Source organism: Tupaia chinensis, unplaced genomic scaffold (genome assembly GCF_000334495.1).
Source record: "Tupaia chinensis unplaced genomic scaffold, TupChi_1.0 Scaffold000709_1, whole genome shotgun sequence".
Taxonomy (NCBI): Eukaryota; Metazoa; Chordata; class Mammalia; order Scandentia; family Tupaiidae; genus Tupaia; species Tupaia belangeri.
In genome coordinates this window covers 249,520-268,267 of record NW_006160232.1, presented here as the reverse complement: position 1 = coordinate 268,267, position 18,748 = coordinate 249,520, and the positions used below count along the sequence as shown (strand labels likewise).

General features: G+C 36.7%; 1 protein-coding gene across 1 annotated transcript; it reads left to right on the top strand.

The window, feature by feature from the left end:
* Window positions 1-11,926: 11,926 nt before the first annotated feature.
* On the top strand, window positions 11,927-12,871 carry LOC102480353 (olfactory receptor 5G3). The gene has a single exon (XM_006160796.1). It carries the CDS (start codon window positions 11,927-11,929, stop codon window positions 12,869-12,871), a length of 945 nt encoding a protein of 314 aa, XP_006160858.1.
* The last annotated feature ends 5,877 nt before the right edge of the window (window positions 12,872-18,748 follow it).

Here is an 18,748-nt window from a genome sequence, read left to right as displayed (position 1 = left end):
GAGAGAGAGCAAGTGAAAATTAAATATAGTGTTTTTTAAAAGTTATAAATAAAAGAATATGTAATAATATATACTATATTTTTCAGATATAAGCAATCTGTATAGTTGTGGGGGAAAAAAGAATTTGAAGGCATGGAATCAATACAGCCTCTTTATACGTGGATGTGCTGCCACCTGCTGTTTTTATCTCGTCAATGCTCATGTGTACAAGGCTGCTTCGGTGGCCTCCGCATGGCTGAATCTAGCTAGAAATAATTTTCTGAATCTAGACTTTCATGCTAGCTATGACTTCTCTTGAAATCTTCCCGGAATTTTTGCACTGGGTGGGAGTCAGGCATGGGTTCTAGTTCCTATAATTCCGCTCGTTTGTTCTGTAAACTTGGGCAACACACACTGCTTTGGGTGGTGATCTTTTCATTTTCAAAATATCCAAAAACTGCGCCCACCGGTGGCGTGAAGGTTAAGATGTCTGAATCCCACATGTCCAACTGTGGTTTGAGTCCTGGAAAATGTTAAAAAAAATGCAAAAACTGTATCATGAAAGTTTATTATTTACTATCTTTACATTTATTAAATAGTTTTTATATAATACTTTAGTCAATGATATACACTTTCAAATGAGTAAATCGTGACAAAGAGAGAGAAATAAACCTGTTTGATAAATGAAAGAGATGGGATTTGAACTCAGTATGCTATGACTCAAGAGCATATACCCTTATCCTTAATCTTAAATATATTTAAGAAGGTTTCTTTCAACTCTGGTTTTCTGCTTTATCTTTTCTTAAGGAATTCATTTATTTTATAAAAGTGTGTCTATTCACACAGTTAATACATTTAAGTGTGTTAACAGATGACTGAAACATGAATTCGTATTATATATATAATATATATATTATATATATATATATGCAATAGTATGTACTATATGTACTTGAAAAAGAAAATTTGTCTTTGTCACAACACAGATGAACTGGAAGATATAATGCTAAGTAAAAGAAGCCAGACATAGAAAGACAAACACTGGATCTTCACAAAGTTTGTGAAAAAATGGAATTGAAGTACAAGTTTATTTTTGCAGAAAAAAAATTTTGGAATGCATGTATAGCTGTTTCATAATGTTAATTTTCTAAGAAAGCATTTGGAGGGCCCTCATCCCCACACATGTGGAATCTAAAAAAGTCAAAACAGGGTGATTGTTACCAGATACTGATGGGATTGTGAAAAAGGAGAGAAGTTGGTGAAAAGGTCCAAAATTTTTGTTAGAAGGGGTAACTTTTAGTGATGTGTTGCACGGCAGGGGGACCACAGTTAAAAATAATGAGTATATTTCAAAATTTCTTGAAGAGATTTTAATTATTTTCACTACAAAACAGGCAAGCAGGTGAGATGATGAATATGCTAATTAAGTTGATGTGCTCGTTCCACAATGTATGCATGTATCAAAACATCACATTGCTGGGACCAGCAGTTAGCGTAATGGCTATGTCGCTGGACTCCAATGTAGTCGACCGCGGTTCGTGTCCCAGACTCAGTGGCTTAAAACTCACACCAGGCACATGTGTGTGCATGCCCAAGATCCCGAGAGGAGAATGGAGGAGAAGGGATTGTGGTGTGGCCATCCCCCCTGGGAGGTGATTTCTCGCTTTCTCTCTCTCTGTCTCTCTCTGTCTGTCTGGCGAACGCACTCGCCCTATAGCAAAAACCACTCCCCTCCCCCCCCAAAAAATCACATTGCTCTCATTATGAATATATATGTAATTATTACCTGCCATTTAAAATTTTAAAAATGAGTTTTATATTTTAAACACAGGTAGTGTAACTCTTCCAAATTACTTCTACTTCATTTAAAAAATTGTTCTAGCTGTTCTAGGTCCTTTGATTTCCGTACTAATTTTAGAGTCGGCTTGTAAGTATGTACAAAAAATATTACTGGGATTTGGTTTGGGGTTAAATTGTATCTTTGGACCAATTTGGCATTATAACAATATTGACATTTCTAACTGTAGAAGCACAGTAGATTTCATAGATTACTTCTATATCCTGTAATTTTAATAAGTCATTTATTACTTCTAATAGCCAAGAGATTACATAGGGTATTCAACATAAAGGGTCATATTATCTGTGAATAAAGATAATTTGCTTTTCCTTCTTCCAAACCTGTAAGTCTTTTATATTTTTATTTTGTTTTGTTTTGTTTGCTGTAGGGTGCAGAGAGAAACAAACAGAGAGAGGGAAAGTGAGAAACTACCATCCTGGGGGGGATGGTCATGCCATAATTCCTTCTCCTCCATTCTTCTCTCAGGATTTTTGGGCATACACACAAGCACACACCCAGAATGTTTTATAAGCCACCAGGTCTGGGACTGGCTAGCTAGCTTTATAGGATCTAGCGCCTTAACCGTCGGGCCATTTGATGGGCCAATATCTGTTTTTTTTTTTTTTTTCTTTTTCTTACCTTACTGCACTCAGAAAGAGAGATCAAAAGAGGAACACAAAAAAATCAATGATATAAAAATTTGTTTTTTGGAAGATAAACAAAATAGAGAAACCATTAGCTAGATGAAGAAAAATAAAGAAAATCTCCACACAAATAAAATTGGAAATAAAAGAAGTGACATAATGGCAGGTATCACAGAAATACAAACAGTCATTAAGGATTACCAGATGCCAACAACTCAGAAAACTCAGAGGGAAGGACAAATTTATGGTGTATAAAACAGAGTTAGGCTGAACCAAAAGAAATAGAAAGATGGAACAGATCAATAACAAGTAATGAGAATGATCGTCAGTAATCTCCCAACAACAAGAAGGCAAGATCCACCTGGCTTCAATGCTGAGTTCTACAAAACCTTTTGAAGAAGAATTAATACCCATTTTTCTGTAACTGTTCCCAAAATGCAAATAGAGGGAGTTATCATTTTTATGAGGCCATCAACATGTTGATTCCAAAAGCGGGTCGACAGAGATAACCAAAAAAATAAATAAATAAATAAATAAAAGAAGACATAACGGGACAAAACAGAAAACCAAAAACTACAGACAAATTTCCCTTATGAATATAGATGCAAAAATCATCAACAAAATACTAGCAAACCAAATACAACACCTATTAAAGATATTGCATAATACATTATGACTAAGTTGATTCATCTTGGGAAATAAGGATGGTTCATTATTTGGAAAACGTAAATGTGATACATCACATCAACAGAAAAGAAAGACGAAAATATATTATCAGTTGATGCAGAAAAGCTTTCAATAAAATACAACTTTGCTGCATGTTTAAGACTCTCAACAAAATCAGTTAAAAAGGCATATTTATGAGCACAATAAAGGCCATATATGACAAATTCACAGCCACTTTATACTGAATGGGAAAAAGTTGAAAATTTTCCTCTTAAAAGCGAACATTGGGCCGGTAAGTGGCATGGTGTTAAGACACCTGAGTCCCACTGTGGCCCACTATTCAGGTTAAGTCCTGGATCTGGTGTCTTAAACATGCCAGGCATGTGTGTATGTATGTGTCCAAAATCCTGAGAGGAGAATGGAGGAGAAGGGACTGTGGCATTCCCTCACTCACCCCTGGAGTAGAGGGAATGATTTTACATTTTCCTTTTCTCTCTCTCTGTGTATCTCTCTGGCAATTGTACATTTCCTAGAGCAAATTAGAAAAAAAAATAGAACATGACAAGAATATCCACTTTCTGCATTAGTGTTCAACATAGTACTGCAAATTATGGTTATCTTAATTAAATGAAAAAGATAAAATAAAGTCATTAAAATTTGAATGAAGTTAAATTGTCCATATTTGTGGATGTCATGGTTATTTACATAGAAAACCCAAAAGAATTTCCCCCCAAACTATTAATGTGATAAACGAATTCAGAAAGTTGTAGGATACAAAATCAGCTACGAAAATCTGTTATTTTTGTGAACTAATATAGAACAAAGATGGAAATGAAGAAAGCAGTCCCTCTCAGAATAATCAGAAAAACAGTAAAATAACTAAAAGTAAACTGAACCAAGGATGTGAAATATTTCTGCAATGAAAATGCTTATAAAACTAAAGGAAAAAATGGAAAAAGATAAAATGACATTGAAAGACATCTTTGTTCAGGATTGGAAGAATAAAAATAGTTAAATGTTGATGCTGACATTTAAGGGACACAAAAAATAGAAAATTATCTTTTTTTTTTTAAGAGAGATTTTTTTTTTTGTGTGAGAAATTTTTGCTAGAGGGAGCATGTGCTCGCCAGAGAGACAGAAAGAGACAGAGAGATAGAAAGCGAGAAATCACCCCCCGGGGGGATGGCCCCTCTGGGGATTTTGATCATGCACGCACATGCACCTGGTGTGAGTTTTAAGCTGTCGGGTCCAGGACTCGAACCATGGTCAACTATACAGGAGTTCAGCAACGCTATCTGCTGGTCCCCCAAAATGGAAAAAAGTTTCTGTTGATGATAATATGTATGGTAATATCTTTGACTGGAGTACTATGTAATGTGTTCATGCTGGGTGAAAAGTTGCTGATATGAATTTCACATTCAATACAGTTTCTAGAAAATTAGCAGTAACATTCTTTTTGCACAGTAATGCTTTGGTAATATGGGCCTTTTGTGTTAACAGACAAATTCTGATCATTGTATTTCTTTGAAAGTTGTCACTGGTATTTTGATAGAAATTGCATTGAATTTGTAGATTCCTTTAAATAGTATCAACATTTTAGCTATATTAGTTCTTCTAATCCATGGACAAGGGATATCTTGCCATTCACAGGGGTAGAAAAACAATCATAAAACTTGTCTGGAATTGCAAAGACCCCATATCCTCAAAGCAAGACTGTGCAGAGAAAGGATAAAGTTGGAGGCATCTCACTGCCTGACTTCACAATATATTACAAAGCCACAGTAACCAAAAGAGCATGAAACTGCACAAAAACTGCCACATAGACCAATAGAACAGAATATAGTTTTTTCTTTTGTTTAAATTTATTTTTTAATATTAATTCACTATACATCACGGTAGCATACAAAATGAATTTTCCATCCAGAATACACTGTATGTTGGCTCAATCAATCACATCAACATACATGTTATCGACAAATAATTTTCCATTTCTTATGTTCTGTATATTTTGCTTTTTTTTTTTTTTGCCATCCTTAAATCCAACACCATATGGCCAACTTATTTTTGACAAGGGTCCCAGAAAAATCCAGCAAAGAAAAGATTTTTGTTTGTTCGTTTGTTTCTTTCATTTCATTTCTTTTTCCTTCTTAAAAAATAAGTGATGCTGATTATACTGGATATCCACCTACAAAAAACTTTAAAAATGAAACTAGCTTTCTATCCCTCTCTTACCACTTATAAAATCAACTAAAAAATAAATTAAAGGCCTAATGTAAAGCCTGAGATTATAAGGCTGCTTGAGGAAAGCATAGGAGAAACACTACAAAGTATTGGAGTCAGCAAAGACTTCTTAAATAAGACCCCTAAAGCATGGGCAGCAACACCAAAAATTGACAACTGAGATTCCATCGGGCTAAAAAGCATTTACACTGCAAAGGTAGCAATATTCAAAATAAAGATAAGAATCACAGAATAAGAGAAAATATTTTCAAACTATGACTCTGAGGGCCGGCAAGTGGCATGATAGCTTGAGGTGTTGGACTCCCACATGGCAGACTGCGGTTCAAGTCCCAAGACCTGGTGGCTTACTTTCTCACTTTATCTCCCTTTCTCTCTTTTTCAGTCTCACTCTTTTCCTCTTTGGTCAAATTTAAATAAATAAATAAATCTAAATAAAAATAATTAAAAAAATAAAAATAAAAGCAATGCCCTTAAAAAACACAACTATGACTCTGAAAAGGATTGATAACTAGAATGTATAAAGAACTTGAACAGTTCACCTGCTAAAAAACTAGTAATTCAACTTTTAAAAAAAGCATTCAGAGGACCAGTAGTTGGCATAATGGCTATGTCATTAGAAAACCACACTATATCCCACAAATATGTACAACTTTTTTATGTGAATTGGAAATGACAATAAGCAAGAGACAATCAAGCAGATTTGACCATTAAGATCTTCACTGGGTTTTGAGGAACAAGAAAAGTTTATGAACCCTTGATGGATTCATCTGTTTAAAATTTGGTTTCGTTAGTTCTTACATTTAACTTTTCTTAATTTACCACCCATAAAAGCCAATTCCTTATGAACTGGTGAGATTCTATTTCTCTTATAGCATCTATTTCTTCATTTTTTTTTAAATATTCATACATTAAATAGCTATGCATCATTTAGATTGTGAAGACTTTACCCAGCGTAATATACACCTCAGTCCAGCCTAGCTGAGACTATTATACACATCCTCGTCAATGGATAATAAACCTTATCTGTGTCCCACAAGCGTCTTACCTCTACATTTTCTTCCCAAATTTCCTTTCTTATGCTCCTCCCCCCCTCTTTCCACTTTGTCTCTAATGTCCATTACAGTGTGAATAGTCGGTATATGTTAAGTGGAGACATACAATGTTTCTCTTTCATAGCCTGACTTGCTTCACTCAGCAACAGATCTTCTACCTTCGTCCACTTTCTATCAAATTGCAGGGCCTTATTGTTTTATAATATTGGAATAGTATTCCATGGAATATATGTGCCACAGTTTTTAAATCCATTAATCTGTCGACATTTGGGTTGGTTCCATGTTTTAACAATCATGAATAATGCTGCAATAAATATAGCTGTGCAAGCACTTTTCCTACTTAGATTCTCCTGTCCTTTGGGTAGATACCCAGGAGTGGAATTGCTGGATAATATGGTAGTTCTATTTGAAGGTCTTTGAGGAACCTCTGTGTTGTTCTCCACAGTGGCTGGACCAATTCCCACCAACCATGTAGGAGTGTTCCCCTTTCACCACATCCCCTCCAGCGCTTATCATTTTTTGTATTTTTAATCGTCGTCATTCTGACTGGGGTTAGGTGGTATCTTACTGTGGTTTTGATTTACATCTCCCTTTTGATGAGGGTTGTTGAGCATTTTTTCATATGCTTTTTGGCAGTTTGTATGTCTTCCTTAGAGAGTTGTTTACTCAGCTCATTTTCCTATCTCTTAATTGGGCTAATCATTTTCTTCCAGGTAAACCGCTTGAGTTTCCTGTGTATTCTGGTAATCAGTCCCTTATCTGAGGCACAGTTAACAAAAAAAACTCTTCCATTCCAAGGGTTGTCAATTACACAAATTATGGTGTTCTTTGCTATGCTGAAACTTCTTTTTTTTTTTTTTTTTTTTTTGGGAGATTTTCACTTGGGGGCATGTGCCCTCGCGACAGACAGAGAGAGACATAGAGACAGAAAGCGAGAAATCACCCCCCAGGGGGGATGGTCACGCCGCAATCCCTTCTCCTCCATTCTCCTCTCGGGATCTTGGGCACGCATGCACACGCGCCCGGCGTGAGTTTTAAGCCACCGGGTCCGGGACACGAACCGCGGTCGACTACGTGGGAGTCCAGCAACATAGCCATTACGCTAACTGCTGGTTCCCTATGCTGAAACTTCTTAATCTGATGTAATCCCACCTGTCTATTTTGGGAATTATTGCCTGTGCTTCGGGGGTCTTGCCTAAGAAGTCTTTGCCTACCCCAGGGTCTCTAAGAGTTTCCCTAGTGTTTTTCCCCAGTAGTTTTATAGTTTGTGGTCTTAGGTTTAGATCTTTGGTACACCCTGAGTTGATTTTTGTAAATGGTGAGAGATAGGGATTCAGATTTATTTTTCTGAAGGTGGATATCCAGTTTTTCCAGCACCATTTTCTAAAGAGATTTTCCTTTTCCCACTGTAGTGACTGGTACCCTTTGTCAAAGATAAGTTGGCTACTTATTTTGGGGTTTATTTCTGTTTTCCCTACTCTTTTCCATTGGTCTGTTTTTGTGCTAGTACCATGCTGGTTTTTTTTTTTTTTTTTTGAGAGGTTTTTACTATAGGGTGTGTGTGCTCGCTAGACAGACAGAGAGAGACAGAGAGACAGAAAGTGAGAAATCACCCCTTAGGGGGGATGGCCATGCTGCAATCCCTTCTCCTCTATTCTCCTCTCGGGATCTTGGGCACTCATGCACACGCGCCCAGTGTGAGTTTAAGCCACCGGGTCCAGGACTTGAACCACGGTCGACTATGTGGGAGTCCAGCGACATAGCCATTACGCTAACTGCTGGTCCCTCATCTAGGTTTTCTTTGTTGACATATAGTCACTCATAATATTCTCTAATGATGTTTTGTATATTTATTATGTCTGTTGTAATGTTGCCTGATTCATTGCAAATTTGATGTATCTGGTTTGTTTCTCTCTTCTTAATTAGTCTAGCTAATGTTGTGTCAATCTTGTTTATCTTTTCAAAGAACCAGCTTTTGCTGTCATTTATTTTCTGTATAGATCTCTTATTTTCTATTTCATTTATTTCTGCTTGAATCTTTATTATTACTTTTTTCTCCTGAAATTTTTTGGATTTTTTTTGTTGCTTTTCCAATTCCCATACATTGTATACTTTTATTCCATAGAGATCGTATGTTTCAGAAACTTTTTTACATATTACGTCTGTCTGGAGACAATTATTTCTATATTAGTTCTTTTCTTTTGCCTTACCAATAATTTCTAAGTTGCAATTTATTTTCAATTTTATTTGATTAATTTTCTAAGACATGTCTTCAGTGTAGTAGGATCTGCACTGTTTTTCTGACTTTTCTCATGTTATTTTTGTTCCAGAACTCAGTTTACTTCCAGATGCTTAATAAAAATTTTAAACTTCTTTGTCTGTCTTTTACACGTCTTTATCTTAAAAATGTAATAAAAAAATTTTTCACATAACTTTCTATATTATTAGAAGACTTTTTCCTGTTAATTTTGTATTTCTTTTTCCTTTTTAGGCTTAATGAATTGTCATCTTATTTTTTAAGATCTATTTTTGTTATCTTTGTGCTTTTAATTGAGTTAAGAAGAATAACAAGTAGGAAAACTTTTACCCTGACACTCTTTAATAAATAAATAACATCATTTTAATTGCTAAATATAAATTATTATTAATTACAATTCTTTTTTGCCTTTATTTTCTAAGTCAGCAAATACTTACATGACACCAATTAAAATTTTTTGTAATAGGTACGTAATAGAAATTCAAAATGAGCTGCCAGAGAAATGTTATGGGAGTTTATGAAATGTGGTATCAACTCTTCCTAATGGGATAAATGAGAAGTTCTCAATAAAAGGTGATTAAGGTAGTTCAACCTGTGTGATCAAATACACTTATTCCTCTCATGTGTGACTCTTCCATCCCAAATAACTTCCTGATCTTTCTTCCCTGTTTCTGCTTAATCTCATTAGGACTTCTTGAAATGTCTTTCCTCTTACCTTCAGTTTATCTACATTTTACTTGTCTTTCCAGACAATTCTTTCCATAAACATTTTCCCATTTACTTAAACTTAATGGTGATATGTACTTCCTTTGGTATTCAGTCACTGGATTTTATTTTTGCTTAGATAAGCAAATGCTACTTTAAACCGCTATTTTACTTTATTATCTAGGTATTATTTCCCTAATGTGCTCTAGACCCCTAATAATAATAAATGGCATTTAATGAGTACTTGCTTTGTTTTAGGCACTCTTTTAAATACTTTAAATGGATGACTTAATTAAATATTTTCAACATCTGTGTGAGCTAAGAATTGTTTTCTTTATTTTGGAGATTTAGGGAATGAAGCACAGATAAGTTTAAAAACTGCCTCTAAGTGACACAATTAGTAACCTGTGGGATCGATATTTACACTCGGATGTTGTGGCTCCAGAATCCTGGCAGCAAACTACCTTATCCCTGTTGGTGTTGGCTGATCAATGGATCAATGCACCGGTCTCCAATATGGAAAAGAGAGTTCTTTTTATCATGGGGGAGAAAACAAATAAGAAGGCACACGTGCACACACACACACACACACACACACACACACACACACACTGCTTTCTTAGGGTTGTCTTTTTGAGAAGAGACACAGAAAATAATACGTGGTCCCCAAACCACAGAGAAGATTTTAATTTCCTCCCTGCAGATGTAAGCTCTTGAGGTGAAGTTCTTTGGGGACCTGTCTCTAAATTGCTGAAAACTCTCAAGGAAACATCCCTTGCTCTATGCAGTATGTGAGTCAAGGTGAAGGTCAAGGAATATCTCTTTACTTCAAGACTTATAAAGATAGGGAATTTGTCTTTGTCAGCACTCTCCTGGGAAGTCATTACCATCATGAGAAGCATTGCCATCACAAGAAAGTTGAATCTTCCATCCTAAATTCTATTTGGGAAATCAACCCTTTCTTTTATCCATCAAAGGAGATACAGGTGGAATATGCTTAAGGAAGTGAGTATCCTGCACTTTAGATATATAAAATTTTGAACTATGGCAGAGAAAATCAGGATGAGTTTGAATTTTGGGAATATAACCTCTCCATTCCAACTTCTTCTTTTTTCTTTTTTTTTTCTTAGAGAGGTTTTTGCTATAGGGCACGTGTGCTTGCCAGACTGACAGAGACAGAGAGACAGAAAGCAAGAAATCACCCCCCAGGGGGATGGCCATGCCTCAATCCCTTCTCTTCCATTCTCCTCTCAGGATCTTGGGCATGCACACACACGCGCCCGGTGTGAGTTTTAAGCCACCGGTCCGGGACGCGAACTGCTGTCGACTATGTGGGAGTCCAGCAACATAGCCATTACGCTAACTGCTGGTCCCCATTCCAAATTCTTTAAAGAGAGAAGGCTTTTGTATTTAAAATTTTTTAAATTTCATTTTCTTTTATACATTCAATCACATTATTTAGCTTACAAAGTGACTATTTCAACGTGTGAACATTTCTCCCTAGTCCAGTTGATAAAACTATAAAATTATCTTCAAGATAAGACCATATTTTTTTTGTCCCATTAATGGTTGGCCTCTCTATTTTTCTTCTAAATGTCCTTCCTCAGACTCTACTCTTTCACTCACACTGTATCTGGTATTCACATCCATTTACTGTGCTTCTATATTAAGCGGAGATGAAGGCTTTTGTATTATGTTCGCTTTTTCACGGGACTCAACAACTGGTTTGTGTGACCTTTTCTGAACTGTTTCCTTTTTTTAAAAAAAAAAAATACAGAGATGTTGCTAATAGCAATGGTCAGTCTTGAACATTGCTGAGAGAGTATCTTTGGGTGTTCTCACCCGAAAAAATAAATATATGCAGTAATACATGTTAATTACTTTCCCTAAATCTTCCGAATGACAACCACTTCGTCAGTGTGTGTGTGTGTGTGTGTGTATACATATATATGTATACACACCCATACACACACACACACACACATATTTTATATGCATATAATTACCTATTCCTCCTCCTTTTATTAGGAAAAATAAGAAATAGACTGACACACACACACACATACAAATTGTGTCTTAATAATGTTAGGTTGTTCCTGTTCACTCCATAAATAGTGCTCTGCTTAGCCTTTTCCTTATGAGTAATGCTAGAATTTTAACATACTGGTTTTACAGTATTCCTAGGAAAGGAATTCCTAAGTGGGCTTTATTATTTTATAGTACACTAACATGGACTATGCAGAGTAATTATTATTTCACATACATTTTAAATCTGAGGAAGTTTTAGATAATATAGCTGGATGACTTGATGGGAGAGAGTACAGAATCCAAAAGATCAAGGTTCAACTACCCAAATATATAGGACTTTTGCACAACTGCCCAAACCTAGTATCTAGGAACTTTCTCTGCCAGCTCAACTCTATTGCACAATGATCTGTTACAGATCTACTTAAAATGATTTGTCATGGGCTCAACATAATATGTATAGCTAGTAATTGTTTTGTAATAAAGTAATTCTTTTTCTTTCTTAGAGTATAACTGAACAATGGAAGACAAGAATCAGACAGTAGTGACAGAATTTCTTTTCTTGGGCCTCACGGATCATCTCCCTTATCAGATCATTCTCTTCATCATGCTTCTCTTTGTTTATCTTGTCACCCTGGGAGGTAACTTGGGAATGATCACTATCATATGGGCTGATCCCAGACTACACACTCCAATGTACTTCTTTCTGAGCCACCTGTCCTTTGTAGATATTTGTTCCTCTTCCTCCATTGCCCCTAAGATGCTGCGTGATATCTTTGTGGAGAAAAAAAGCATCTCTTTCCTGGGTTGTGCTGCACAGATGTGGTTTTTTGATCTTTTTGTGGTGACTGAGTGTTTTCTCCTGACTGCCATGGCCTATGACCGGTGTGTGGCCATCTGTAAACCCTTGCTCTACACAATCACGATGTCCCAGCCGGTCTGTGTGCGGCTGGTTATAGGGCCTTATGCCGTGGGTCTTATTAGCACCATGACTCATACGATTCTCACTTTTTGCTTACCCTTCTGTGGTCCAAATATTATCAATCACTTTTTCTGTGATATTTCCCCACTGCTTCCCCTAGCATGTGTAGATACCCGGACCAATAAATTGGTGCTTTTCATCCTGGCTGGAGCTACAGGGGTCTTCAGTGGTCTGGTCATCCTGATCTCTTACATTTGCATCCTGGTAACCATCTTGAAGATCCGGACTGCTGATGGGAGGCAGAGAGCTTTCTCCACTTGTTCTTCTCACCTTGCCGCAGTCTCCATCCTGTATGGGACTCTTTTCTTTATCTATGTTCGACCTGGTTCAAGTTCCTCCTTAGATACTAATAAACCTGTTTCCCTATTTTATACTGCCATAATCCCCATGTTGAATCCAATTATCTACAGCTTGAGGAATAAGGAAGTAAAAAATGCATTCCAGAAAAAATTTGAAAGGAAAAACTTACTAATAGGTAGGTAAAATAAGATCCTATTTTTGTCATGCCTTATGATATGGTGCAGACTCTACAGTGGAAAGCACACTGACCTGGGAATTAGAAGTAGTGTATGTCCTGGTTCGGCCAGTTCACAGATGATTTGAAAAATGAAGTTGTAAAATGTTTTTCTCCCTTGGTCTTTCTCTGTGACACAATAGGGATTTTCAAGATAATAGAGAGATCGTTTCAGAACATGAACAAAGAATATTGTAGGAAAAATGTACATGAGTATTTATACAATGTTGAGTCGTGAAATGCTTTTTAATCCAGGCATGAAAACTAAGTTATCGAGGTAAGCTTAAAACGCCATAGACAATACTAAAAGACACATAAAAAATGAGACAAAATGTTTGTGTTCAAGTGCCACACCATGGGATAACTTTCTCAGTATTTAAAGAACAGCCTTAAATTTATAATGAAAAAGAAAGACAATAGGCAAATGCGCCAGTGAATAAACAGGCAATTTACAGAAGTGGGAATGCAAATTGCTGAAAATATATGGGAAAACTTTTTAAGCTCGTTACTAGTCAAATCAATAAAAGCAACATTAAAATGTCAATGCAGTGCTTTTCAAAGCAGATTAGTAGTTATTAATGAGGCTGAGTTCTTATTTTGCTATATACACTCTTATATTTTCTTCCAATAGAATGCATCCATTTTATAAAGCAATTTAATAGTTTCTACTTATTGGGTCATCAGAAAAGTCGTGACATATTTTCTATGCAAAAATGCATCATGACTTTGCTGATGACCCAATAGAATGATGCATGTACTTGGCTTTTGAAGCAGAAATTCCTCCTTTAGAAATCTAGACCACAGAAATAAAAATGGCAATGCACTATGCATAGTGGTAAAGAATATTAAAGGAAATAACTTGAATATTCATCATTAAAAGAAAAGTATCTTCTTTCTACAATATGTAGTGCAGCAAATAAAAAGAATGAGTATTCATAGACTGCCCTGGAGAGAACTATTGTATACGGTCACTGGTAGGAGGAAAAAAGTAAGAAGTTGTAGATTGGCGAGTAACTGATCATCTTTCAAAAAGGCAAAAACCTTTGATGAATAAAATGTTACATGTTACATCATTACGCATGTATATATAAACATAAGAAGAACTATGAAAGTGCACATTGATCCGTTGACTTGGTTATTTCATGGGAGTGGCCTTGGAGGTAGGAATGGAGAAGTTTTCTTCAGACACATTTGAATTATAGTTTGTTCATGTTCTCTAGTTCTACTTGGACTAAATCCAGATGTACCACTTTCATCTTATGAGAGATTGGAGGTGTGTCTGTCTAATGCCCCTTATTGGAAGATCTGACAGGACCCACTCATCAAGGAGAGGTCCAGATTGACAGTCAAATGATGATCCTTGTACAAGCACCCCTTCTTTTTCTTTTCTTTTGAGAGAATTTTTGCTACAGGGCATGAGTGCTCACAGGAGAGACAGAGGGAGACAGAGACAGAAAGAGAGAAATCACCTGCTGGGGGGCATGGCCACTCTGCAATCCCTTCTCCATTCTTCTCTCAGGATTTTAGGCACACATGCACACGTGACTGGCATGAATTTCAAGCTGCCAGGTCTGGGTCTTGAGTCATGGTTGACCTCATGGGAGTCCAGTGTCTCAACCACTATACCTGCTGGCCCTCACTCTCTTTCTTTATCAGAGTCCAGAAGAGACCAGGAGCAGTTTCTCAAAAGTTGTAAGATTCTTTGTTGCAAATGGCACGGACTTGGGCCTGAATCCTAGTACCTAAATTTATCTCCCACTAAGTGTTGTAATAAACTACTGCTTCTTTGTCCAGTACTGTAACTTTCAGCATCCCATATCTCTGGTATTATGTGCCACAGCAGCAGGTCTGCTTGTACTGAAGCTGGGATCTGCTGGGAGCCCTTTCCTGCTCTGTGTCCCACTTAATGCTGGCAGCTTTCTGTGCCATTTGGTATGTGGGCTGGTGTAAAATTCCTAGCTGTGGAATAGTCCCAAAGAGATCTGCTAAGACACTATGTCTTCTTTGTGAATGTTAGTTTGGAAGGGGTGTATGTACTTGCTGGAGAGAGACACAGAAACTGGTGTGGGAGAGAGAAAGTACCCCCTATAATGGGGCGTGGTCATGTCGAAGTTCTTTCTCTTTTGTCCCCTTTCTGTTGAGATCTTGGGTATTGATGCACACATGCTCAACTTATTTTTCAAGCCACCAGGGCTGAATTTGAACTGAAGTTGACCATGAAGGATCTGGTTCCCTTAACCACTAGGCTATGGGGCTAACCCTGAGGTTAGCTTTCTAATTATCATTTGTCTTGATCTTATTCTTGGGTTGAATTTTTATGCAGTCTTGCTGGCTGTTTTCTAATTACAGATAAGCTTCTTTCAATTTTATTTTTTATCATTTTTTATTTAATGATTTTTTATTCCAGAGAGAGAGAGAGAGTGAGCCACCCCCATTGGGACCTGGTCCTGCTGCTTTTACTATTACTGCAATTCTCTATTCCATCATAGTCCTGGGCATGCACATGTGCACACAGCTGGTGTGTCACTAAAACGGACAAGGCTGAGACTGGAACTCTGGTTGGCCATGTGTGATCCAGCTTCCTCTGCACAGTGCCTGACTTGGGTTTGCTTCCTGAGTCGACGTGTATGTGTGTGTGAGTGTGGGTATGTCTATGATCTTGGCTGGCTGAGAGGACTCAGGGGAGGATCATATTTGAGACTCCGCTGAGGGTGCTTTTATTCCTTTCCTCCCTCCTCCTCTCTCATGAAAAGAAGGAGTAAATAAACCTAAAAAAAAGTAATCTTAAGAAAAAAATTCAATAGTTATCATAAGTTAGGACCACCCTATACTGCCTATATTATATTCTGTTGTGATTTACATCTTTGGCTAGAGGAATACATTTATTTTTGTTTAGTGGTTGGGGAATAGAATTATAACTTTAATTTTGACTAAAGTATAGCAATAAAGAGAATTTACATGTATGGAGGGGAAGACACTAGTAAAATAGGAGATTTGGTCCTAGATTTCTGTAAATGAATGCAACATGATTTTTTTTTTAAGGATTTTGCCCTAGGGTGCATGCACTCACCAGAGAGATAAAGAGAAATAAAAAAAGGAAGAGTGAGAAATCACTCCCCAGGGGGAATGATCATGCTATAATCCCTTCTCTTTCATTCTCCTCTTGAAATTTTGGGCATGCACATACACTTACCCAGCGTGATTTTTCTTCTTTTAAATTGTACGACTCCTGATTCACATTGAATTGTTATATATCTCTGTGGGGTACAGTATGGTTTTTCAAAGCTGGGCAGGTGTGCCCTGTGAGGTTTTCAAGCCACAGGGTCTGAAACTCAAACTGCGGTCAGCCATGTGAGAATCCAAAGCCTTAACCACCATGCCGCCTGCTGACTCCACGTGCATAATAATGTATTAATTGATATGTTCTAAATACCTTTCATTTGACAGAATATTTCCTGTATCATATTAAAGTGTTTGTTTTGATTTTTAAGGCTTTTTTTTTTTTTTTTTTTTTGCTATAGGGCAAGTGTACTTGCCAGAGAGAGAGAGAGAGACAGTGAAAGGGAAAGTGAGAAATTGCCCCCCTCCCGGGGTGGGGAATTGCCATGCCACAGTCTCTTCCCTTTTATTCTCTTCCTGGGATTTTGGGCATGCATGTACACATATCTGGCATGAATTCCAAACGGCCAGGTCAGGGACTCGAACCATACTCAGTCATATTGGAGTCTAGTGCCTTAACCACCATGCCACCTGCTGGCCTCATATTAAAGTCATTTTTTGTGTGTGTATATATTTTTTTAATGCAATATAATAGTACATGGTAAAAAATCCAAATACTATATTGGGAAATACAAATATGATTAGCTTCCTATCCATTCCAAACAGAATTTATATTGTATTGCTGTGATAATTTTCCTGCATGTAAAACATATATGTGTGTGTGTGCACATGTAGGCTTTAAAAAAATAATACAAATGAGAGCTTTCTATAACGATGGTTCCACTCCTTGCTTTTTTTACTTAAGCATTTTAGTGGGTATTGTTTCATAGCAATACATTTACTTCTAATTTATTCTTTTTTATTTTTTTTTTTTTAAAAAATTACCAGAGGGTGTATGAACTCTGCAGAGAAAGACAGAAGGGAAGGGAAGGGAAAGAAAAGTGAGAAACTACTTCCCACGGGGAGCAGAAATACCACAGTCCCTTCTCCATCTCTCTCTCCTGTTAGAACTTTGGGCAGTCATGCATGCATGCCCAGGGTGTTGCTCCAGCTGAGTTTAGGATTCGAGTTGTGCTCTCAGTCAAGTGGGATCCAGTAGCCTTAACTGCCATGCCTTGGCTGGCCCTACGATTTTTAATTATCTGTTTGATCTGCTCTTTACTGATTAATAGTTGTTTACCAGTTCTTCCTAAGAATAAAAACTAATTATGCAACAATAATGTTAAAAATGTATTTTGTCTCAGTTTTTTCATTCCATTTAAAAATAATTTTTGCTAAGTGCTTTGTCCTAATACACACACACACACGCACACACACGCACACACACACAGTAGTAGTTTTTTTTTTTTCCCCCTTAGGGTGCATGCGCTTGCCAGAGAGAGAGAGAGAGAGAGAAAGACAGAGACAGTGAGAGGGAAAGTGAGAAATCACCCCGCCCATGGGGGTTGGTCATGCCATAATCCCTTCTCCTTCATTCTCCTCCTGGGATCTTAGACACGCACCTGGCATGAGTGTCAAGCCATTAGGTCTGGGATTCAAACTGTGATTGGCCATGTGGGAGTCCAATGCCATAACCCTTATGTCATCTGCTGACTCCTTTTCTAAAAATTTTTATATGATTCACATTTTGAATCTTAGGTAGGTAGTACAAAATTCTTCTTTCTTTCTTTTCTAAAGATTTATTTATTTAGTTGGAGTTTTTTGTTTGTTTATTTGTTTGTTTTGCTATAGGGCACGTGCGCTCGCGATGTAGCCATTACGCCATCTGCTGTTCCCACCTTTAGAGTTTTCTATGTATAAGATCATATCATCAGCAAACAGAGACTATTTAATTTCTTCCTTTCACATTAGCATTCTTCTCATTTCATTCTCTTGCCTAATAGCTTTGATGAGACTTCCAATACTTTGTGAATAAAGAAGCAGTAAGAGTGAACATCTTTGTCTTGTTCCTGGTCTTAGAGGAAAACCTTCCAACTTTTCATCTTGAGAATGTGATATTAGCTCTGGGTTTGTCATATATGGTCTTCATTTTGTCAAGGTACATTCTATCTATACCTAATTTCTTGAGAGTTTTTATCATGAAAGAACGTTGGATTTGGCAAATGCTTTTTCTGGATCTAATAAGATGATCATATAGCCTTTGTCCTTCATTCTGTTAATGTTGTATGTCACATTGATAAATTTACATACATTAAATCACACTTGCATCCCCAAAATAGATACTAATTGATCACAGTGAATTCATTTGTGATTTTATTTATTTAACTCTTCTCTATCTCTCTTTTTTTTTTGAGTTGGTCTACCTATATAGATTTCTCAATTTATATACCTTTTAGTAAAACCAATTCCTAGTTCTGTTGATTAATTCCATTATTATTCTAGTTCCTACTTCGTTTATTTCTGCTATGATCTTTATTTTTATTTTGTCTGTTAACGTTGGGTTTCATTTGTTCTTCTTTTTCTATCTTCTTGACATGTAACATTAAGCTTTTTATCTGAGACCTGCTTTTCTTTCTTTGTAAAATTCCTTTTCTCTTCTCTCTTCTCTTCTCTTCTCTTCTCTTCTCTTCTCTTCTCTTCTCTTCTCTCTCATCTCTCTCTTCTCTTCTCTTCTTTTTTCTTTTCTT